General features: G+C 50.4%; 7 protein-coding genes across 7 annotated transcripts; 4 read left to right on the top strand and 3 right to left on the bottom strand.

The window, feature by feature from the left end:
• Nucleotides 1–6,008: 6,008 nt before the first annotated feature.
• EDB91DRAFT_1133450 (uncharacterized protein) lies at nucleotides 6,009–7,209 on the top strand. The gene is made up of 3 exons (XM_041318732.1): nucleotides 6,009–6,649; nucleotides 6,705–6,973; nucleotides 7,028–7,209. The coding sequence occupies exons 1-2, from the start codon at nucleotides 6,185–6,187 to the stop codon at nucleotides 6,732–6,734; spliced, it is 495 nt and encodes a 164-aa protein (XP_041177138.1). The 5' UTR covers nucleotides 6,009–6,184; the 3' UTR covers nucleotides 6,735–6,973; nucleotides 7,028–7,209.
• Nucleotides 7,210–10,047, top strand: EDB91DRAFT_1133448 (adaptin N terminal region-domain-containing protein). The gene is made up of 9 exons (XM_041318731.1): nucleotides 7,210–7,353; nucleotides 7,403–7,791; nucleotides 7,843–8,127; nucleotides 8,182–8,474; nucleotides 8,523–8,688; nucleotides 8,741–8,932; nucleotides 8,991–9,167; nucleotides 9,219–9,397; nucleotides 9,465–10,047. Exons 1-9 carry the CDS (start codon nucleotides 7,230–7,232, stop codon nucleotides 9,829–9,831), a joined length of 2,172 nt encoding a protein of 723 aa, XP_041177137.1. The 5' UTR covers nucleotides 7,210–7,229; the 3' UTR covers nucleotides 9,832–10,047.
• Nucleotides 10,048–10,915: 868 nt separating this feature from the next.
• On the top strand, nucleotides 10,916–13,161 carry EDB91DRAFT_1053333 (glycoside hydrolase family 30 protein; the record flags this gene model as incomplete). Its single annotated transcript, XM_041313740.1, has 15 exons — nucleotides 10,916–10,990; nucleotides 11,046–11,202; nucleotides 11,255–11,289; nucleotides 11,342–11,390; nucleotides 11,441–11,515; nucleotides 11,572–11,714; nucleotides 11,765–11,831; nucleotides 11,887–11,960; nucleotides 12,013–12,186; nucleotides 12,238–12,336; nucleotides 12,388–12,447; nucleotides 12,506–12,522; nucleotides 12,587–12,931; nucleotides 12,983–13,052; nucleotides 13,105–13,161. The coding sequence occupies 15 exons, from the start codon at nucleotides 10,916–10,918 to the stop codon at nucleotides 13,159–13,161; spliced, it is 1,497 nt and encodes a 498-aa protein (XP_041177136.1).
• A 409-nt stretch (nucleotides 13,162–13,570) lies between these two features.
• On the bottom strand, nucleotides 13,571–14,735 carry EDB91DRAFT_1222975 (uncharacterized protein; the record flags this gene model as incomplete). The annotated part of the gene is made up of 2 exons (XM_041320929.1): nucleotides 14,326–14,735; nucleotides 13,571–14,269 (listed from the first exon to the last, which is right to left on the bottom strand). Exons 1-2 carry the CDS (start codon nucleotides 14,665–14,667, stop codon nucleotides 13,571–13,573), a joined length of 1,041 nt encoding a protein of 346 aa, XP_041177135.1. The 5' UTR covers nucleotides 14,668–14,735.
• Nucleotides 14,736–15,399: 664 nt separating this feature from the next.
• On the top strand, nucleotides 15,400–16,552 carry EDB91DRAFT_1237367 (uncharacterized protein; the record flags this gene model as incomplete). The annotated part of the gene is made up of 2 exons (XM_041321581.1): nucleotides 15,400–15,783; nucleotides 15,842–16,552. 2 exons carry the CDS (start codon nucleotides 15,400–15,402, stop codon nucleotides 16,550–16,552), a joined length of 1,095 nt encoding a protein of 364 aa, XP_041177134.1.
• A 395-nt stretch (nucleotides 16,553–16,947) lies between these two features.
• On the bottom strand, nucleotides 16,948–19,645 carry EDB91DRAFT_1329064 (glycoside hydrolase family 30 protein; the record flags this gene model as incomplete). Its single annotated transcript, XM_041325306.1, has 17 exons — nucleotides 19,254–19,645; nucleotides 19,113–19,205; nucleotides 18,901–19,054; nucleotides 18,814–18,848; nucleotides 18,713–18,761; nucleotides 18,588–18,662; nucleotides 18,394–18,536; nucleotides 18,277–18,343; nucleotides 18,149–18,222; nucleotides 17,927–18,100; nucleotides 17,777–17,875; nucleotides 17,661–17,723; nucleotides 17,595–17,611; nucleotides 17,179–17,526; nucleotides 17,108–17,127; nucleotides 17,057–17,082; nucleotides 16,948–17,004 (listed from the first exon to the last, which is right to left on the bottom strand). The coding sequence occupies exons 2-17, from the start codon at nucleotides 19,185–19,187 to the stop codon at nucleotides 16,948–16,950; spliced, it is 1,476 nt and encodes a 491-aa protein (XP_041177133.1). The 5' UTR covers nucleotides 19,188–19,205; nucleotides 19,254–19,645.
• A 268-nt stretch (nucleotides 19,646–19,913) lies between these two features.
• Nucleotides 19,914–21,668, bottom strand: EDB91DRAFT_1082137 (uncharacterized protein; the record flags this gene model as incomplete). The annotated part of the gene is given in 4 exon segments (XM_041315462.1): nucleotides 19,914–20,423; nucleotides 20,443–20,605; nucleotides 20,641–21,079; nucleotides 21,416–21,668. The coding sequence occupies 4 exon segments, from the start codon at nucleotides 21,666–21,668 to the stop codon at nucleotides 19,914–19,916; spliced, it is 1,365 nt and encodes a 454-aa protein (XP_041177132.1).
• Between the last annotated feature and the right edge of the window lie 329 nt (nucleotides 21,669–21,997).

Raw genomic sequence — 21,997 nt, 5'->3', positions numbered from 1 at the left:
GATCGTCTCCAAAATCGCCCTTCTTCGGCAGAGGCAGAAACACAGCGCTCAAATCAAATCAAAATATCTGTCAGAAGGGAATTAGCGTTGTTTTGGCTTCGCAACCAACATTACTTACTCTAGATCATGCTTCCGAAGTGTTTAAGACCGACGATATGAATCAGTACTGGAAGATCGCGTGGCAGGGATAAGCTGTTTCGGAAGGGCCTAGACCGTTCTCCTTTAACTGTGAGTGAAAGCCTTGTATGGAAAAAAATGTGGGCTGATAAGAGCAGTAGCATGAAGTCAGCCCAAGCAAGTACAATATTCGGATCCTTTTAGCTTCAATACAATAAGGCGCCTTCAACTGTGACAGAATGTCGAGCTGAACTTGAGCTGAATGGAGGAAAAAGTTCTATGATTGGTATGCTCAGGAGTTAGAAGAGCACCTTTTCAATTCCTGACCTCGAAGAATCAGTTGCGTGGCTCCTGGTGGGCTTTCATCTATTCAGCATTCTGGCCTCGAATTCAAAATCCTCCCATGGCACGAGTGGATCAATATTTTGCGTACTAGCCCTATCGATGAATCAGCAATGCGAGTCGGAAGCTGCTGTCCTTTTTCGAGAACCTATATGGGCAGGAAGAACCTGGTTACGCGATACCTATTTTTGATAGTACAAACTGAGCGCTGAGCTGAGTTCCGACAACATAAAGACACTCTCATCTGTCTATCGTGATATCTGTGAGCAGATGTAGATATTAGATATTTAGACAAGTTGTAGGCAAGTAGGATTAAAGTACAGCAAGAAACCTTAAATTCGCGAGCCTGTTACTCTGTTACTTCCAAGGTAGGACTATGAGGTGACATGGTAGCGGGCTGACAAACACGGCTTTACACCGAAGTCAACGGAATAGCATGCATCGTTCCGCGATTACCAATATGTGATCATCGGCTAGCACCGCTGTTCTGGAAAGACGGACCGGAGGACATGGTGCCCTTCGGAAATAAAGTCCTAATTTACAGTCCACGGCCGCGGCCATAGTCGAACCGTCTACAAGAATGTTTCGGGGGAGCAGGTCACCATGGGTCTCGTACATGACTTCCAAGAGATTCTACCTGACCAAGTTCAGTCAATACGCAAGAGAGGTTGAGCTTTACTGCACGGTGTTCTATTATACCAGAGGCTTCTTATGATGACAAAAGGTGACCGGCAATGACGACTGTGGGTGAAAGAGGGTGGTTGGGTTTGGCATATCAGACAGATAGACGTATCAGACTCGGGATTGTATCTAGAAAGGGTGATCAGAGTGAGGAAATGGTAGATGAATGTCGTGTACTGTCTCCACGCTAGCAGCGTGATAGTATATTTGGATGCGATCGGATTGAATTTTCAGTACCCTTCTCCATTCGCAAAGCTGACACGCGTCATCCACCCACGAAGTTCTATCCTCGGGCTTCTTTATAAACGCTATGCCGATGTAAGCCTCTAAGGTGTCGTATATGCTAGTTCGGAGCTGCTCGAAAATCTGCTTTGTGCGAGGAACATCGTACAACTTGCGCAAAAATCATCGATGAGGGCAAGCTGATCCTGAGTTATAGAATCGGTGAACTAGAAGCTGTTCAGAGCAGAAGCACGGTCGTCTTGGGTTGAGTCACGAGGGGATATAGGGGGAAGGGGAGAGTTGGCCGCGACTTGACCGCGAGAATGTAGTACTGGCATGTTCGTGTAGACGCTTCCGCTGATGTAATGATATTGAACATGAAATTTGAAATCCTCGTAAGATTAAAGACTCGGCCGGCCTCACTCAGAGCACATACCTTAATAATTATGCTCTGAAGACTCGATGTCGGGGCATATATAGCAACATATATGGACGATATTACGCGGTTCCAAGGTCGAATTCGGATTCATTGCCTACACAGGGATATCGAGGAGACGGAAGGCAGCTCGAAAGCGTACACACTGACATTGAGCAAACCGTCCAGGTCCTAGGTGTCGCGCTGTCAGGATTATCCGTTATCCTACTGCGCTTAACATAACTTGCGATTTGCTTGCGACTGCAACTTGACATAACAACTTATTATAGCTTTGCCCACCGTTGTGGTGACTCTGTTCGGCCTCCTGCAACACATGTACAACTCATGCATCATGCCTTATGTAGTAACCTCCCGGGCGCTCGTCTGGTGGGGCACACAGCATCGCACAGCACTGTGCCTCGTGTCTCCTTGCTGGTCGCAGACAGACGAGCGCTCAAACATCCTTGACCACCATCCAGCTTTTCAATTGGTCCTGGCACCCATTGAAATAGATTCCTACGTCTCGCTTTCCAGCTCATCCAATTGTCGAACAAATTCACAAGACACCCTAACGCCAAAGCATCGTTCCACGACTTGAACCAATTTTCTCCGGCTTCTAAAGATCTTAGTCGTGGTATGTTGTCCCTCGAGATAACCATCGCCCATATAATTTCTAACAACATTATCGAACTCGACTAGCACCACTTCCCCGAGTTCGTATCAGAGTTTATCATCACATTGTGTCCATGAGTCACTCCGGTCAATGTCAGTATTTCCATCTCTTGTCCTATCTCTCGCTCTCTGACTTCATTATCAGTTTGTGGTGATACTTGGGACAGGCTGTCCCAGGTTGCTGTCAAGGGTGCCGAGCATGACTCTCGTGAACGCCAACCGCATCCGAAGTGTTTGGAAGGAACCCGGGTGGATTTTCTCAAATATATCAACAAATTATTAGACGACCGAGAGAAGAATCAACTCATCTGGTTACATGGAACGGCGGGCGTCGGAAAGTCTGCTGTTGCGTTCACTGTAGCTGAAAGGATGAGAGATCTGAAAATGACAGAGGAGACAAAAATAGAGAAGCGGCTCGCGGGAACATTCTTTTTCTCGCGCAAACACACGAAACGCTGCACGACTGGTTATTTCTTTGCGACGCTGGCCTACCAACTTGCTAGCAATTTTCCTAGCATCCGGAAGGACGTGAACAGAGCTATCCTGGACAATCCTGCCCTTCTAGACCCCGACAAGTCTCTTCGCCTCCAGATGGAGGGGTTGTTTCTCCAACCTCTGCGGAAGCTTCAAGCTAGGCTGCGCGACTGTCCGCCTTTGACGTTTGTTATCGATGCCCTTGATGAATGCGCGTCCGCAACTGAGCTTGCCGATCTCATCTCCCTGCTTGGCGAAGCTCTTCATCAACCCGATCTGCCTGTGACCCACATTCTACTCACAAGTCGCTCGGAAGACCATATCCGTGAAGCCATTCAAGAAGAAAGAGTGCTCCCGCTGGTATGCGAGATACCAGTGAAAATTTTTGGGGAGGGTATTGCTTCCATCATCTCGTTAGACGGCGCAGACGTTGACAACGACATCTTTATTTTCCTGGATCATTCCTTCACAAAGCTGCGAAGTCGTTGTTCCAGTTTCCCGCAGCCGACGAGGGATCAACTTGTTCGGCTGGCGAGCCGAGCGGGCAGACGTTTCATCGTGGCGTCTACGATGATGAAGTTCATCGATGATGGATACAATGATCCCCGCGATCGCCTTCAGCTCATGCTCGAGCTCGCCAGTGAACTGCTGCCAGGAACAGAGGTGTTCAAGTTGTACGACTCTATCCTCTCCACATGCGCCAACCCCAAGCGTGCATACTTGCACCTGTCTGTTGTTGCGGCCCTTGTGGACCCTCTTCCCCTTTTACAGATCTCGGAACTCCTTGGCCTTGGTGAGGGCAAGGACGTCGAAACAGCGCTCGTTCAGCTACGGTCTGTCATGGACATTCCTACCGACCACAGTCTCCCCGTAAATATATATCACTCATCCGTTCGTGACTACGTTTCCGACCCCTCGAACTGCAGCCTCCCTGAAGTACAGCATGTCACGTCATCCCACTCCCTACTCGCTTATTCTTCATTACGCTTGATGATGCGAGACCTTCCAGAAAGATCAGCCCTTCTCCATGCACTATCGGAATTGACGCGGCAGAACCAAGCTATGGAACCTCATGACCCCCAGAGTTTGAAAACATTATTATCCTTCATCATCCAACCACCTGAGCCACTGCATGTTCTTACAACTCTGCTATGGCTTCGAGGACATCGCAGTTCGGAGTTACAATTCTGGCTAGAGACCCGTGACGGGCGCATATGGCTGCGGACTCAGGGAGGGGAAGATTGGCTACTGACGCACGGAGGGAAGGACTGGCTGCCGAAACAGGGGGGGAAGGACTGGTTGCTGACCCAGGGGGGGAAGGGCTGGCTGCAGACCCAGGGCGTGTATGAGTGGCTGAAGACTCTGGGCGGGCGAAAGTGGCTGGAGACCAGGAGGGGGCGAGATTGGCTGGAGACCCAACGCGGGCAAGACTGGCTGGAGACCCAAGGCGAAAAAGGCTGGCTGGAGACCCAGGACGGAAAATACTGGCTGGAGAACCAACGCGGGCCACACTGGTTGAAAACACAGGGCGGGCAAAATTGGCTGCAAACACATAGTGGGCAAGACTGGCTTGAAAGCTGGAACGGGCGAGCATGGCTGCAGACCCTGTGTGGGCAAATATGGCTGCAGACTTCCGGCGGGCAAGACTGGCTACAGAACTGGAGCAGGGGAGGCTGGCTGCGGACTTGGAGGGGTCGAGATTGGCTACAGACCCAGGGCGGGCAAAGCTGGCTGCAGGCCTGTAGGGGGAGAGGGTGGCTGCAGACACAGGACGGGAAAGACTGGCTGAAGACCATTGGCGGTCGAGACTGGTTGGACACCCCGGTTGCGCGAGACTGGTTGAAGACCCAGGGTGGGCAAGCCTGGCTGCAGACCCCAGACGGGAAACGCCGAGTGCTGACCTTGACATACTGGCAGCCACCCTCCCTGCAACACCCTGTGCCAGGCCCCCAGATATACCTGCCTCACAGCAGAGGAGACCAGCTGCAGACTCCGGGTGGACGAGTCTGGCTACAGACACGAGGTGGGCGAGTCTGGCTGCAGACCTGGGGTGGACGAGTCTGGTTGCAGACCCAGGTCGGGCGAGACTGGTTGCAGACTGAGGCCGGGCATAACTGGCTGAAAACCCCGGTTGCACGAGACTGGCTCCAGACACAAGATGGGCAAGATTGGTTGCAGAGACAGGGCGGGGAAGATTGGCTGCAGTCTCAGGGCGGAAAAGACTGGCTGCAGTCTCAGGGCGGGCAGGACTGGCTGCGGACCTGGAACGGGCGAGACTGGTTGCAGACGCAGGACGGGGAAGACTGGCTGCAGACACAGGGCGGGGAAGACTGGCCACAGATCATACCATTCTCCCTGTCATTCTCGCCGCCACCCTCCTCCTCCTCATCATCATCATCCCTGCTGTCCTCGCCACCATCATCCTTGCCATCCTCCCTGCCTCACTCGCCACCATCCTCCTCACCACCCTGTCTGCCATCCCCCCTTCCATCTCCTCTGCCATCCTCTCCATCATCCTCTCCATCATCCTCCCCATCATCCTTCCCACCATCCTCTCCACCATCCTCTCCACCATCCTCTCCGCCACCCTTACTACAGACCTGGAGGTGGCATGACTGGCTGAAGACTCTGGCCGGGAAAGAGTGGCTGCAGACTGAGAATGGGCAAGAATGGTTGCAGACCCAGGCTGGGCAAGACTGGGTGCAAACCCAGGCCGGGAAAGGCTGGCTAAAGACCCCAGATGGGGGAGAGTGGCTGCAAACATGGAGCGGGAAATTATGGTTGCGAACCGGGAATGGGCGATACTGGCTACAGACTGGGAGCGGGCGAGAGTGGCTGAAGACTGAGGGTGGGCAAGAGTGGCTGCAGACTAAGTGGGGGCGAGAGTGGCTGAAGACTGAGGGTGGGCAAGAGTGGCTGCAGACTGGGAGGGGGCATGACTGGCTGCAGACTGTAAGTGGACAAGAGTGGCTGCAGAGCATAGCCGGGCGAGAGTGGCTGCAGAGCCGAGCGAGAGGCTGGCTGCAGAACCAAGCTGGACGAGACTGGCTGAAGACCCCGACCGGGCAAGACTGGCTGCAGACCCCGGCCGGACATGCCTGGCTGCAGACACGGACTGGGCGATGCTGGTTACAGACACAGGCTGGGAGATACTGGCTCCAGACCCAGGCCGGGCGAGACTGGGTGCAGACCCAGGGGGGCCAAGACTGGGTGCAGACGCCACACGGTCAAGCATGGCGGTTGACGACTGCCTGGGTAGCAATGGAAGAGTTCTCGATCACATTGGAAGTAATCAGCAAGCACAGTGTCATCCCAGAATTGCCTTTACAACCTGCATTTCAAGCAATCCAGAAGTTCAAGAGCTTGCCTGATTTCCTGATGCTCCCGGCATTTCTTGCATTGAGGCACCAAGACCTCTCTACCCCTGTCCTACCAAATGGACATTCTCCACCAAACATAGAGATCGTCCATGCTATGAAGGCCTTCTCGAGTTTCGCAAATGAAGTACGGGAACAAAGTCAATCAGCCTCCGGCGCTCTCAAGTATGCGTGTCAATACTGGACCGTCCATCTTTCTCGAGCTCAGAATCGATGGGACGAGAGGCTCCCTCGTATATTCAAGTCTTTCTGGGATCGCCATCTCCTCTCGTGGCTCGAACGGCAGTGGTGTTTGAAAGATCTGCGGTCTTGCCTCGCTATTCTATCCGAAGGGGAGAAACTTGCAAAAGTGCGTGTTTCAGTGATTTTCGTGATACAGAACTTGACCTGTGCATACTATACAGGAACATGTCCCCCATGTTGGATTTCGGTGATTGAAGTTTACCGGCGCCGAGCTCGACACTTAGTAATACTCAGTAAACCGGCACATTTCATATGTTTTCGTTAAAGTATATAAAGACTAGCTACAGTTTTAGTACGCTATGGGTTTCTCTCCGTTTTCACTGTGCCGGAACTGGCGCATAATACAATACCCCAAGAACCAGGATCATAATTTCAGTTACGAATCTGAAACTGTCGGCTTCATGCAAGATGTCATGAAGGAACGGGGAGACTAGTAGCACAGACTAAGACAGACCATGGTCGAATTAAGAATCAAGAGTCGTACCTTCTTCCTATGGTCGTTTCCAAGGTCATTGAGCCGCATAACGTGTTATCGAGCTGCAGACTCTGTCCGTGACCTCCATTTTTCAATCATCACAATTTAAATTCTCGCTTGACACCGGTACCGAAGCTTGAAGCACTTGTCGTTGACGGTCGTAAATTAGACATGTTTGCTTATGTAATGGGATAATCTCTACCCTTTGCCAATGAGCATACGAGCACCACGGAAAGGCGAAAACTATGAGCTCAGCGTCGATCTCAACAGTGAGTACCGCGATAAACGAAAAGATGCCATCAAGCGCGTCATAGCATCTATGACCGTCGGCAAAGGTGTTCCACTTTCCTGCTCGATCATCCCTGCGTGCTTAATACATCCTAGACGTCAGCGGCCTGTTCCCCGATGTCCTCAAGAACATGCAGACAGAGGACCTCGAGCAGAAGAAGCTCGTATATCTCTATCTCATGAACTATGCAAAGACACAGCCAGAACTCGTCATCTTGGCCGTGAACACCTTCGTCAAGGACTCTGAGGATCCCAACCCACTCGTACGCGCACTAGCGATTAGAACCATGGGGTGTCTGCGCGCAGAGAAGATTATAGACTATCTGTGCGATCCTCTTCAACGTGCCTTGCGTGATGACAATCCGTATGTCCGAAAGACTGCTGCGCTTTGCGTTGCAAAGCTGTATGATCTCAAGCCCGAGCTTGTCATCGAGAATGGTTTCCTGGATCAGCTCCACGACATGATTTCAGATAGCAACCCTATGGTAAGTCAATTCTTTCGCTTTCTCACCCAGCAGGCTTGATATCTGTGTTAGGTCGTAGCCAATACAGTGGCTGCGTTGACAGACATCCATATCGCAGCAACCACCGATCAACCAGCTGACTCTACTTCTGATCCTGCCATATTCTCCATCACCTCTGCAATACTGAATAAGCTACTCATCGCCCTCAACGAGTGCTCAGAATGGGGTCGAGTTGCAATTTTGAATGCTCTGGCACGGTATGACGCACAAGACGACAAAGAGAGCGAGCACATCTGCGAGCGTGTCGTCCCTCAATTCCAGCACGTAAATGGTAGTGTTGTCCTTGCCGCAATGAAGGTACGCGGTGCCATTCATCCGATGCTTGACATGACTTGACATTCACATGTAAAGGTCATCATGATCCACATACGCAAAGTTCGACGAGACGATCTCGTTAAGCAGCTGATCCGCAAGATGGCACCACCACTTGTTACCCTGCTATCCTCTCCGCCTGAAGTACAATGGGTCGCACTGCGGAATATCAACCTTCTCCTTCAAAAACGCTCCGACCTACTTTCCAACGAGATGAGGGTATTCTTCTGTAAATACAACGATCCGTTGTACGTCAAGATTGAGAAGCTTGATATCATGGTCCGATTGGCCAGTGATAGCAACGTGGATGCTTTGCTGAGCGAGCTCAAAGAGTGAGCCATACCAGTATCTGCACTACACAACGCTAATCGTTCTGGCAGATACTCGTCAGAGGTTGACGTCGATTTTGTCCGGAAGAGCATCAAAGCGATCGGTCAGACAGCGATCTCTATTGAGAGCGCGGCGGAACGTTGCGTGAACGTACTGTTAGAGCTCATTAACACACGCGTCAGCTATGTGGTCCAAGAAGCCGTCGTCGTCATGAAGGTGCGCAATATGAAACAGCTTATTAAAGCCTTCACAACGATATGCCTTTTAGGACATATTTAGAAAGTACCCCTCTACATACGAAGGTGTAATCCCCACACTCTGCGCTAATTTGGAAGAGCTGGATGAGCCAGAAGCGAAAGCATCCTTGATTTGGATAATTGGCGAGTATGCCGACAAGATCGACAACGCGGATGAACTGTTGGGGATATTTGTGGACTCTTTCATCGAGGAGTCGTACCAGGTATTTTACTTCAGCGCTATTTTATGCTTACGCCACCAATCCTGAGCTTCCACAACAGGTTCAGCTTCAAACGTTGACTGCAGTGGTTAAGCTGTTCTTAAAGAAGCCTGACTCGTCGCAAGGAGTCGTCCAGCGCGTGCTCAATACAGCAACGAAAGATTGCGATTCGCCAGACGTACGGGACCGCGCTTACATATATTGGAGACTCTTGTCGACAGATCCTGTTGCAGCGAAGGTATGAACTCTGCCTGACCCTTGGTCGATTATCCTAATTTAACTATCGTAGGCTGTTGTCCTTGCCCATCGGCCGCCGATATCCATCCCGAGAACAACGGTTTCGCCTGCGTTGCTTGAAGAGCTCCTCGGCGAGATATCATCATTAGCGAGTGTTTACCACAAACCCGCCCAAACCTTTGTTGGTCATGGACGGGTTGGTGCCGACTCAGTGCAACGTAAAGGATCAGAGTGAGTGGCCCACTAACCAGTTTTGTCGGTTTCTATTGAGCTGACAACTGTTATCATGTGATTATAGAATCTCAGATGCTCAGAAAGCCTTCCAGACGGTTGTTGCTGGCCAACAAGCAGAGAATCTACTTGACTTTGGTGATGATTCTGCCCAGGATGGGCAGCCTTCTGGACTCGCTGCCACACAAATTCTTCCTTCGACACCCGCTGCAGCAAATTTCCTGTCAGGCACTTCCGCGAATCCGCTAGACGACCTCGTATCGATCTTCGGTGGTATGGAAACTATGGGGATGGGTGCGGAATCACCATCAGCGGTGCTATCGCCGACGTCGACATCCATATCCTCGCCTTTCGAGGGTTTCGGAGGGTCGCCGCTACCCCCTCAGCCAGCCCAGAATGTGCAGCCCCAGGAGGACCTGTTAGGGTTGTTCTAACGTACCTGGCATGACCATGCACATGTACATAACTTCTGTGTGCCGTTAGCAGACTTCCACGTATGGTACACATACATGTACAGTTATTTTCAGATTGAGGAATGGATGGGCTATTCATATCACGAGGCGTTCGAGGCATGCACATGATGCAGACAAGCACGGAGCCTAAAATTGATATCCTCTCACATCTTACTTACATAACTTTATGATGGGATTCTGATCTTCTATCACACATATGTCAGGTCAACGAACGATTCTGTCCGTGATATCCATGTCAAAACGGTAATCAGTGCTGAATTTAGGCAGCGTATGTATGTCATCCTACTGTGTCGCCTTCTACCGTGAGCACCTCCCTTGTTTCATTTCGCACGTGATATATTGCAGATTTGAGACGAATCAATGAATGGAGTGCGTATTACACCGTGACACTGTCCTGAAGAGCTGACGGCTCCGAGTCGACCATGTGTTATAGCGTACATATCGGATGCCGCAGCGCTCGGTAAACTGAGTCGCCCGTTCTGTCGTTCGCTGACTTCCCTTGCGTCGAGTTCTTCCAGCAGCGCCGCATATTATCGACTCGGATTACCTTCTACGTCCATGGCTCCCAAATGCGCCCCCTTCGATCAATTTGAAGTCCCAACGCATTCCAACTTACTCTTGTTACTTCCGGATGAGTACCAGAGTATGTATTTTCTTCACGACCTGCCTGCGATATCTTTGGCCAGAGTAGCAATGCTGATTGCCCTGATTGGCTAGGATTAACTTCCTTCTGTATGCCTTTGGCATAGCAAGATCGGAAAAAGGGAAATGTGGCATCAGAGGCCGGCGATGCGGAAGGCAGATGCGTGTTTATTGGAATGTCTCTCAGCTTGATCTAGGCTGCATTGTACCCTCTTCGTGCATTTTTTGCACGCTGGCCTGAGGAACCACACGAGCCTCCTGCCCGCGTAGTATTGCGAGGAGGATCTATCTCCTCTATCCCGGTCTGAACTGATATAAGAGGCATATCTGTGAGTCTATCCTCCCTCGCAGGCCCCGACCCAAACCCAAACGCCGAACACGAAAGGCTTCTTACTCGGTCACGATGTTGAAGTCCCTCCAGATATTTGGGTCCCTGGCGTTGCTACAGGCAGTTGCGTCGCAGCAGATTTGGGACATCGTGAGCCGAGGCGTCCTTGCGTTGTTGCGTGGTAATTGACTAACATCCCTCATAGTGGCAAACGACGTGGAATAGGAACATGTTGTTCACCTATTTCCAGCCCACGCCAGACCCCATCAACTTCGTCACCCCTGGTGCTATCGGAAGCGCAGACATCGTCATTGATGATTCATCAGTATACCAAACCGTGTATGGCTTCGGAGCATCACTGAGTAAGTATTGTAGTCGTTTGTCCGGACAGAGTGCTTGATTGAATCGTCCCAGCCGATTCTTCTGCTGGGTTGTTGAACAACTTGAAGGTAAGACGCGTGTTACGCTTGCTATGCGTAGTCCGCTGATCGTATTATATAGGCACAGAACCCTGGAAGTTATTGGCAACTCATGGATTATCTATTTAATGGTTTGTTGCTTGGACTCACATTTGCGACACACTGATGCCTTCGCCATCAGCTACGGATGGTGCTAACTCAGCCGGGTTCTCCTATATCCGTGTCCCACTTGGGGCATCAGACTTTTCTGCAAACAGTAAGGCGATCTTATCTTCTCCACAGTTATGAAAGGACTGACGAACGGGACCATAGCATACAGCTATGATGATGTCAGTGGAGACACTTCGCTGAACGACTTTAACATCAACGCTGCGCCGTCTGGCGTTTTCACGGTTATTCAAGACATTCTATCAATCAATGATATGGCCCGATTCCACATCACTCCTTGGTCGCCGGTATGCAGACCATCTAGTGTCCGCGTCAATCACTTAATATTGTCAATTAGCCCGGTTGGATGAAGAGCGGGGGGACCATGGACGGAGGCTCGCTTAATACTCAATATATCAACACAAGTGAGCCACTCTTTGCACATACACTACATGCCCGCGTACCTGACGACTGTTGCAGTGGCAAACTACCTCTTGAAGAGCGTGCAGGGGTTCTCAAACAAGGGGATTCCCATTTACGCAATCAGTATTCAGGTAAGTACGTCCATCATGGTTGACTTGCTCACCGGTATGACCGTCGCGCCAGAATGAGCCGGAAAATAGCGACTCCACATATCCGTCTTGCAGTCTGCCGGTGGCAAATGAGGCACAGATCGGCCTGGCTCTGCGTACACTGTTGAACAATAATGGCTTTTCGGGCGTCAAGATTATTGGTTACGATCACAATTGGGCGGATGCTGCCAACTACCCTGTTCAACTGGTGCGTAATTCTCTTGGGTTGATTTATGCGCGATCTTGATGACATTGGCAGATGCAACAAGCAGAAAGTGCCTTTGACGGGGTGTCCTTCCATTGTTATGAGGGTTCTGTCAGTGACCAGGCTTCATTCACGTCTCAGTACCCAAATAAGGTATGTTATTTTTGGGTTTTTGATTCATGATTTCCTCAGTCAGTCGTTCAGGAAGTATACTTCACGGAGTGCTCAGGAGTCCTTGGTTCTGACTGGTGGAGTGACATCAAGGTATTTGTCTATGAAATAACTTCTGTCAGACGATAATACGAACTAATCCTGTTGCTAGTGGTACATGGACAATCTGTATGTGGCCCGTCCGTGAACTTGATTTCATTTTTATCGTCTGATCTTGCATGGTCCTACCAAGCTTCATCGGCAGCATCTCATACGGTTCCTCCTCTGGATTGATGTGGAATCTCGCCCTCGATGGAAACGGTCAACCATTACTTCCGGGCACCGACAGCTGTGGCGGCGGATGTCGTGGCGTAGTCCAAATCAACAGCGATGGAACTTGGAGCGTGAACCAAGAATTTTACTCTATGGGTCAAGCTTCTAAAGCCATTCTCCCTCGCGACGTCGGCGGTCCATGGGGTCAGCGAATTGGCGTGAGCGTCGGTGGTTCGCTTGATTGGGCCCTCGTAGTGGGCGCGTACAAGACGGGAAGAGTTTCGTCGAGCGACTGGAACAGGTACAGCATCGTCGTACTTAACTGGTAAGGATTCTGGTATTCAGACTGGATAGCAAGATGCTAATCGTTCGTCAGGGATGACAGTGCGTCCACCAGTTGGAATCCTCAGCCCGTGGAAGCCACTATCGAGTTCAGGGGTATGCAGGTGAGTGAACGTTTCAAAACTTCGTGGACGAGTTCCCTGATCATCGCGATAGGCTACATACACATTTCCCGTCGGTGTCACCACGCTTTGGTGGTACGCGCCCAACTAGTTGTATCTTGGTGTATTTGATTTTCCATTATGTATTTTTTCAATGTCCCTGGGTAGCCGTAGGTTCGGTTTCATGCTGGCTTTCTGTGTATTGTATTATTTGTATCAGTGACTAATTATGTATTTTCTGTTTTCTGCGTTATCAGGACGGGGAACGCAATGTCGCATACAACTGTGCCGCCTGATCTGTAGGCGCACTGCGTCATTACTGCCAAATCACTCCTGCCAGATGTTGATGAACAAGACAAGTACTTCAAGATTTATGACAGCTATGTAAGATATTAGGTATTAATTATTGGTTCTCGTCATTCTTTGGAACGCGACTGCTTTCGAGCTTGCGCTTTCCTGCAGCCTCACCTCGATCTCCTCATCGACTCACCCTCGTGCTCGTCATTTTGGATTCATGGTCATCAGAAGCCGTAGTCATCATCTCCAGAGCGGTATTCATCGTCGTCCTCGGAGTCATCGTCGTCACCCCTTGCTGCATCTCGCCGTTCATATGCACCTTCCCGCGCTTCTTCTGCGTCTCTGGGGAGTCGGAGACCACATGCGTTGCGTATCCCCCGCCCGACCCATTTGTCGTGCAGCCCCTCGAGGACCAGACCGCGCGGCCTTTTGTCAGTTTCATCATCAACACATGCGACTCCATATGAAATACCAACGGCGGCGAGGAGCAGGCGTATGCTCCTTATGAGTGATCGATGGTATGCAAGCATGGCCTCTGGGTTAGTTTCGACAGGTTTTTCCAAGTCTCCGAGCAAGGCTTCGTGAGCGTCCAGAACTCCTTCCTCGTGCAACTCCACTTTTCCAACCTCAACTGGGCGCCAATCTTTGCCATAGCTTCCATCGGAGTCATCATAGTAACCCCAGCATAAAGTCTGCCACCCATTGCGCGTGTGCACCTCTGGAGGCATGCCCCTCCTGAGTTCTTTTTTGATGAGAGATGCATCGGCTGCGGTCGCAGATGGGCGGCGTTGGATCTTGTATCCTAGTGCGTAGAACCACTGGACCAGCGAAAAACGCGAACGCAAATAATATTGGAAATGTACATTAATGTACATTGGCGTAGTGGGTGAGTAGATCCGAACGATACTATCAAGAGAGCGCGGCTATCGATCATCATTGACGTCAGGCATGAATAATAGTGTCAACAAACCGTACGCACATCCTCGTCGTCGAGTACCGTTTCGTTGCACAGAATGGTGATACATTTCTGGAGGGTGCCTTCTTTCAAGTCCATCTCCTTCTCAATCTGAGATACGCAAGATTTGACGGAGCCTGAAAGCCAAGCCTCGTCGGAGTACTCGTCGTGCTCAGGTTCAGGCTCCTGGGAGTCTACAACTGTGCGGTATTTTTGAGTGGTTTGGAGGCGATTGATGGAATAGTTGGTCCATGCGCTTTGCGTGGCGCGGGTGGGGTGAAGTAAGGGACCAAAGTGATGTTCTGCCAGTTCAAGGCCCTGAAGATCGCTTTTGGCTGTTAAAGGATTAGCACTGTTTGCAGGCATGCTGTAGAGTGAGATACAGTCGAGCTTCGCAGACTCGGGTGTTTCGGATGAAAATTTGACGAAGCCGTCGAAGGGCATGCCAAGACACGCCGACGCGTAGATTTATATTGGTCTTCACGTGATCGTGACGCCCGGATCGGATAAGGTATCCATTGATATTCATTAATCATTATATTGGTACTTTCGTTATCCTTTGGAACCGCACAGCCCAGATAAGAACGCGCACTGAAGGTCTGTTTTTTCTTCGACCCCGATCCCTAGTTTGATCTCCTTCAATGCTTCGAGCACAGACCAGCGGCACCCGCCTCCCTGCACCAGTCGGGGGGAGATAGCCTTTCACAGGTTACGAGTTGTTTATCATCCCCTCTTCACTTTGCAAACTTACTATTCGCCCAGAGCTGATCTTTCCGCAGCTGTTATTCCACATAAGGAACGAACCTTCATAAAAAGGCAGCGGCACGCCGCCTTGAACTCGATGCCTTCTAAGAAGGAAGACGTTCCTTCTTTTTCAAGAGTTCGTGGTGACACCGACAGGAAATGTGTATGTAGCCTATGACGACGATTAATTAGGGAACTCCTCCACGAGGATCCGCAGGATTGACAGATCTTGTTAGTCGTCACGATCCCAATATTTATTCTACCCGTCAGGGTGTCCTTGGTCAAACTTTCTCCGTCGATCTGAATCACTCGACTAGCAGCTCTGCAACGCTTGATCGTATCTCACTCTCCAGCATGCCCGCAAACAGTGCTAATCCTTCAGCAGCTAAAACCGATCTTCAAGGCCTTGAACTAGCAGAACATCACTTTGGTCCCTTACTTCACCCAACCCGCGCCACGCAAAGCGCATGGACCAACTATTCCACCAATCGCCTCCAAACCATGAAAAAATACCGCACAGTTGTGACGGAACCAGGCAAGAATTCTGAGGATGGCTCTGAGGAAGACTCTGAGGAGCACGAGTACTCAGGGTACTCCGAGTACTCCGATGAGGCTTGGCTTTTAGACTCCGTCCAAGCTTGCGTTTTCCAGATTGAGAAGGAGATGGACTTGGAAGAAGGCACCCTCCAGAAATGTATCGCCATTTTAGGCCACGACACGGTAATTGACGATGTGAAAGTGCGTACAGCTTGTTGAAACTGTTATTCGTGCCTGACATCAATATTGTGATCGATAGCCGCGCTCTACAGATCACATCATCAGGATCTATTCATCCACTGCGCCAATGTACATTGATGTGCATTTCCAATATCATTGCCGCCCGCGCTGGTCGAAGGTCGAGTGGTGCTACTCGCTCGGGTACAAGATCCAACGCCGGCCACCTGCGACGGCCGCCAATCAACACCTCGTCAACAAGGAGCTCAGTAGGGATGCTGCTGTTCCAGAGGTACACATGCGCAATGGGTGGCAGACCTTATGCTGGGGTTACTATGATGGCTGCAATGGAAACTATGGCAAGAATTGGCGCTACGTTGAGGTTGGAAAAGTAGAGTTGCGCAAGGAAGGAGTGCTGGACATTCACGAAGCCTTGTTCGGAGACTTGGAAAAACCTGCCGAGACCGACTCAGAGGCCATGCTCGCATACCATCGATCACTCGTAAGGAGCATACGCCTACTCCTAGCCGCCGTTGGTATTTCATACGAAGTTGCATGTACTGACGATGAAAGTGACGACGGGCCGCGTGATCTGATGCTTGAGGGGTTGAGTGATAGATGGGTCGGGCGGGGAATACGCAATGCATGTGGTCTCCGACTCACCAGAGACGCCGAAGAAGAGCGGAAAGGTGCCCAGAAACGACAAGAGGAGGCAAAGGGTGACCCCGAGGATGATGAAGACTCCGATGACGATGAAGACGGCAGCTCTGGGGATGATGACTTCGGCCTCTGAGGATCATGAATCTAAAATTACAAGCAGGAGGGTGAGTCGGATGAGGAGATGGTTTTTGAGTTGTAGGAAAGCCCACACATAGCTGTCATCAATCATGAACTACTTGTCTTGTTCATCGACGTCTGACAGGAGCAATTTGGCGGTAAATAATGCAATGAGCTTTGGGTGAGCCAGACATGAGGCGGGATCACGTTCAATGGCATATACCTTGCATGTGATGGACGCACAGCTGTATGCAACCTTGCCTTCGCCCGCACTGATGACAAGGACAACCAAGATTGCATAATTAGTTACTTAAATAAATAATTCACAGGAAGCCAGCATGAAATCGAACCCACAGCTGCCCAGAGACATGGAAAAATACCCAATAGAAAATTAAATACACCAGGATACAACTAGTTGGATGCGTACCACCAAAGCGTGGTGACACCGACGGGAAATGTGTATGTAGCCTATCACGATCATCAGGGAACTCGTCCACGAAGTTTTGAAACGTTCACTCACCTGCATACCCCTGAACTCGATAGTGGCTGTCCACGGGCTGAGGATTCCAACTGGTGGATGCACTGTCATCCCTGACGAACGATTAGCATCTTGCTATCCAATCTGAATACCAGAATACCTACCAGTTAAGCACGACGATGCTGTACCTGTTCCAGTCGCTCGACGAAACTCTTCCCGTCTTGTACGCGCCCACTACGAGGGCCCAATCAAGCGAACCACCGACGCTCACGCCAATTCGCTGGCCCCATGGACCGCCGACGTCGCGAGGGAGAATGGCTTTAGAAGCTTGACCCATAGAGTAAAATTCTGAGTTCAAGCTCCAAGTTCCATCGCTGTTGATTTGGACTACGCCGCGACATCCGTCGCCGCTACAGCTGTCGCTGCCCGGAAGTGATGGTTGACCGTTTCCGTCGAGGGCGAGATTCCACATCAATCCAGAGGAGGAACCGTATGAGATGCTGCCGATGAAGCTTGAAAGTGCCATAAAAAATCAGATCATGAAATGAAAATGAAGGCAAGGAGCGGACTGGTTACATACAGATTGTCCATGTGCCACTGGCCACAGGATTAGTTCATACTATCGTCTGACACAAGTTATTCGTACCTTAATGTCGCGCCACCAGTCATAATTAATAAGGGCTCCCGAGCACTCCGTGAAGTATACTTCCTACACGACTCACTAAGAGGACTCGGATGGATCAAAAACCCAAAATAAAATACCTTGTTCGGGTACTGAGACGTGAATGAAGCCTGGTCACTGACATAACCCTCATAACAATGGAAAGACACTCCGTCAAAGGCACTTTCTGCTTGTTGCATCTGCCAATGTCATCAATATCGCGCAGAAATTAACCCAAGAGAATTACACACCAGTTGGACCGGGTAATTGGCAGCATCCGCCCAATTGTGCTCGTAGCCAATAATCTTGACGCCCGAAAAGCCATTATCATTCAAGAGCGTACGCAGAGCCAGCCCGATCTGTGCCTCAGTCGCCACCGGCATGTTACAAGACGGATATGTGGAGTCGTTGCCTTCCGGCTCATTCTGGTGCGACAGTTATACCGGTGAATCAATCAATCGTAATGGACATACCTGGATACCGATTGCGTATATGGAAATTCCCTTGTTTGAGAACTCCTGCACGCTCTCCAAGAGGTAGTTTGCCACTGCAACAGTCGTTAGCCACGTAGGCCTGCAGGTTGTGTACTAGAATGGCTCACTTGTGTTGACATATTGGGTATCTAGCGAGCCTCCGTCCATGGTCCCCCCGCTCTTCATCCAACCAGGCTAATTGATAACATTAAGTAATTGACGTAGATATTAGATGGTCTGCATACCGGCGACCAAGGAAGGACGTGGATTCTGGCCATGGAATTGATTGAGAGAATATCTTGAAGGACCGAGAAAACGTCGGACGGCGCAGCGTTGATGTCAAAATCGTTCAGCGAAGTGTCTCCACTGACATCATCATAGCTGTAGGCTATGTTCCAGTTCGTCTGTTCTTACTGTAGAGCAGATAAAATTGCCCTACTGTTTGCAGAAAAGTCTGTCGCTCCGAGTGGGACACGGACATAGGAGAGCCCAGCTGAGTTAGCACCATCTGTAGCTGATGACGAAGGCGTAAGTGCATCGCCCACGTGGAGTCAAGCAACGCACCATTAAATAAATAATCCATGAGCTGCCAATAAGTTCCAGAGTTCTGTGTCTATAGAATACTATCAACGGACTGCGCATAGTAAGCAGAAAATACGCTTTGCCTTCAAGTTGTTCAACAACTCAGCAGCAGAATCGGCTAGGACGATTCAATCAAGCGCTCCGTCCAGATAAACGACTACAACACTTACTCAGTGATGCTCCAAAACCGTACACAGTTTGGTATACCGATGAATCATCGACGACGATGTCGGCACTCCCGATAGCACCAGGAGTAACGAAGTTGATGGGTTCCGTGGGCTGGGAATAGGATAAAAGCATTTCCCTATCCCATGTCGTTTGCCACTGTGAAAATGGATGTAAGTCAACCACCACGCATCAGCGCGAGGACGCGTCGGCTCACGATGTCCAAAATCTGCTGCGACGCAACTGCCTGCAGCAACGCCAGGGAGCTAAATATTTTGAGGGACTTTAACATCGTGACCGAGCAAGATGCCTTTCGCAATTGGCGTTTGCGTCTGCGATGGAGGACGCATAGACTCACAGTTAGGCCTATTATACCAATCCAGACCGGGAGAGAGGGGATAGATCCTCCTCAAACACGCGGGCAGGCACGTTTGGTTCCTCATGTCGGCATGCAAAAAAATGCGCGAGGGGTATGGAGTAACCTCAAACACGCACCTGCTTGCGGCATCTGATGGCACATGCTCCCAAACATAGCTTTTTCTGATTTTGTTATGCATGCCATATGCATGCAGACGCCGATTCTAGCCAATCAAGACAATCAGCATCACTTCCAAGAGATGTCGCAGGCAGGCTGTGATGATGATACATGAATCGCTCTACTCCCGAGGATAACTAGCAGGTAGTATCAACGGAGGATCCTATCTAGGATAGCAGCTGCCAGTCTAGGGCTCATGGCTTCCTTCGCTTTTGATATTGGTTACCATCCCATTTTGGTCACCTCCTCAATGTCAGGCCTCCCCACACTAGTATATTCCCACACCACATTTCCGCATTTTTCAGTCACACAGTGCGGGAATTACCCCACAACATCAAAAAAATCACTTGTTTTGGGAATCTCCACCGTACATGCACGTGTACCATATGTACGTGGAAGCCTGCTAACATTAACGGCATCCAAGTTGACAGGTATTAGCACTATGCATGGGCTTTCCTGCGCCTCGAATCTATCCCCTCATCATCACCAGTCGGATTCATCACCCTCGGAGCCGTCATCATCGTATGGGTTGTTGGAACCCTTTGCCTCTTCTCGTCGTTGCTGGCTACCTGCCCGCTCTTCTTCTGCGTCTCTGGTGAGCCGGAGGCCACATGCATTGCGTATCCCCCGCCCGACCCATTTGTCAGCCAGCCCTTCAAGCATCAAGTCACGCGGCCGCACGTCGATTTCATCGTCAGTACATGCAACCGTGTATGAAAGGCCGACAGTGGCGAGGAGCAGGCGTATGCCCCTTACGAGTGACCTTTGGTATGCGAGCATGGCCTCTCCGTCGGTTTCCGCAGGTCTTTCCAAATTTCCGAACAAGGTTTCGTACACGTCCGTAACTCCTTCCTCGTACAATCCCATGTCTGCTACCTCAACCCTACGCCATCTTTTTGCCGTAGTTTCCATCGGAGTCATCATAGTAACCCCAGCATATGGACTGCCACCCATTGCGCGTGTGCACATCTGAGGGGTCGCCCTGGCCGAGCTCTTGGTCAATGGCACCTACATTGGCCGCTGATGCAGGCGGGCGGCGTTGGATCTTGTACCCGAGTGAGTAGAACCACTCGATCTCTGACATACGCGACCGGCAGTGGTATTTAAGATGCACGTCGATGTACATCGGCGCAGTGGGCGAGTAAATCCGAACAATGTTATCAGTAGAAGCGTGGCTATTCGATCATCATTGACATCAGCCACGAGTTACATTGTCAGGCAAGCCGTACTCACATCTTCGTCGTCAAGTTCCGTGTTGTCGCTTAAAATGGTGATACATTTTTGGAGGGTACCCGCCTCTAAGTCCATCTCTTTTTCAATCTGAGAAACGCAATATTTGATGGAGTCGGACAACCAAAGATCATCGGGTTCGTCACCGTACTCGTCCTCATCTTCCTCAGAGTCTTCCTCGGAGCCATCTTCAGAGTCCTTGCTTGATACCCGGACAACTGGGCGATACTTTTTATTGGTTTGGAGGCGGTTGATAGAATAGTTGGTCCATGCGCTCTTTGTGGCGCGGATTGGGTGAAGTAAGGGACCAAAGTGATGTTCTGCCAATTCAAGTCCTTGTAGATCAACTTGAGCGGCTGAAGGATTGGCACTGTTGGCAGGCATGTTGTATAGGATCAAGCCTAACCCTCGCAGAGCTGCTAGTTGAGTGGTTCGGATCGATGGAGAAGAACCGACGAAGGGCACGCCAAGACACCGTGACGCGATATTAAATATTGGTCTTCACGTGATCGTGACAACCTCCTACATAGCAAGAAGCGACAAGTCCATTCATTATACATGCAAGTCATATCTTCCTCTCTTTGAGATTGTGTCAGAGTTGTCTTCGACTGCCCAGATTACTCCCGTTCGCCGATTCAGAGTCCGCTTGCTGTTGAGAGACGCAATAAGTGAACAAGAATCCATCCCAGAAATCTCCTTTCTCGGGGTTCCTATTTCGTCGTTCAGCAGGAGCAATTTGATCGAATGGCACATACCGTCTGGAACTAGATGATTTCTTTTCAGCGTGCTTTCAGTAACACTGGTGCTAGGCTGCGCTCTCAACGTGTCCATAGAGACACTCGTGGATCTTCTCTGCAACTCCTCTAGCAACACGATCTTGGTGTCCAGGAAAGCTTCCTCCGCCTCTAGATTTTGCAGTTGCTCGAGAAGGAGGGGAATACGATCAACGACTGTAGATGCGAGCTCGCTGAGGGGGATGGGAGAGATGCTGTTTCTGCGATGCTGCATGGTGACGTCACCGCGGTGAGATTAGTGGCAAGAACAGAGAAAAATATTCCGAGAATGAGGACGTGAGCAGTGAGACTATCTATGAAGGCCCAGCACGAGCTGATGCTACTTATAGTCTGCGATCGTTTCAATTGGAACCACCAGTTTCGATGTTGTGGTCATTCTGAATCTGACCGCGGTTGTGGACTCGTGTTCAAGGTCTAGAAACAGGGACAGCATTCACAATTTCCGGGTAAGGTTCTTGCAGTAGCAAGAAACACACCTGCTTTCGAAAATCGAGATTTGAAGATAAAGCACTATCGGATTCTTCAAGTTGGCCGACGTCCTGT

This window comes from Suillus paluster (genome assembly GCF_016628075.1).
Source record: "Suillus paluster strain FC165 chromosome Unknown EDB91scaffold_26, whole genome shotgun sequence".
Classification (NCBI taxonomy): domain Eukaryota; kingdom Fungi; phylum Basidiomycota; class Agaricomycetes; order Boletales; family Suillaceae; genus Suillus; species Suillus paluster.
The sequence above is the reverse complement of the archived record's forward strand: the minus strand, read 5'-3'. Positions and strand labels throughout refer to the sequence as shown.

What these genes read in the sequence shown, in the direction of transcription:
- EDB91DRAFT_1133450 (XM_041318732.1), top strand. Translation starts at nt 6,185, where the DNA reads ATGGAAGAGTTCTCGATCACATTGGAAGTAATCAGCAAGCACAGTGTC. An exon ending in AAGGGGAGAAACTTGCAAAA is followed by an intron (nt 6,650 to 6,704) that starts GTGCGTGTTTCA and finishes CATACTATACAG; the next exon opens with GAACATGTCCCCCATGTTGG.
- EDB91DRAFT_1133448 (XM_041318731.1), top strand. Translation starts at nt 7,230, where the DNA reads ATGAGCATACGAGCACCACGGAAAGGCGAAAACTATGAGCTCAGCGTC. An exon ending in TTGTCCTTGCCGCAATGAAG is followed by an intron (nt 8,128 to 8,181) that starts GTACGCGGTGCC and finishes TCACATGTAAAG; the next exon opens with GTCATCATGATCCACATACG. An exon ending in GTGCAACGTAAAGGATCAGA is followed by an intron (nt 9,398 to 9,464) that starts GTGAGTGGCCCA and finishes ATGTGATTATAG; the next exon opens with AATCTCAGATGCTCAGAAAG.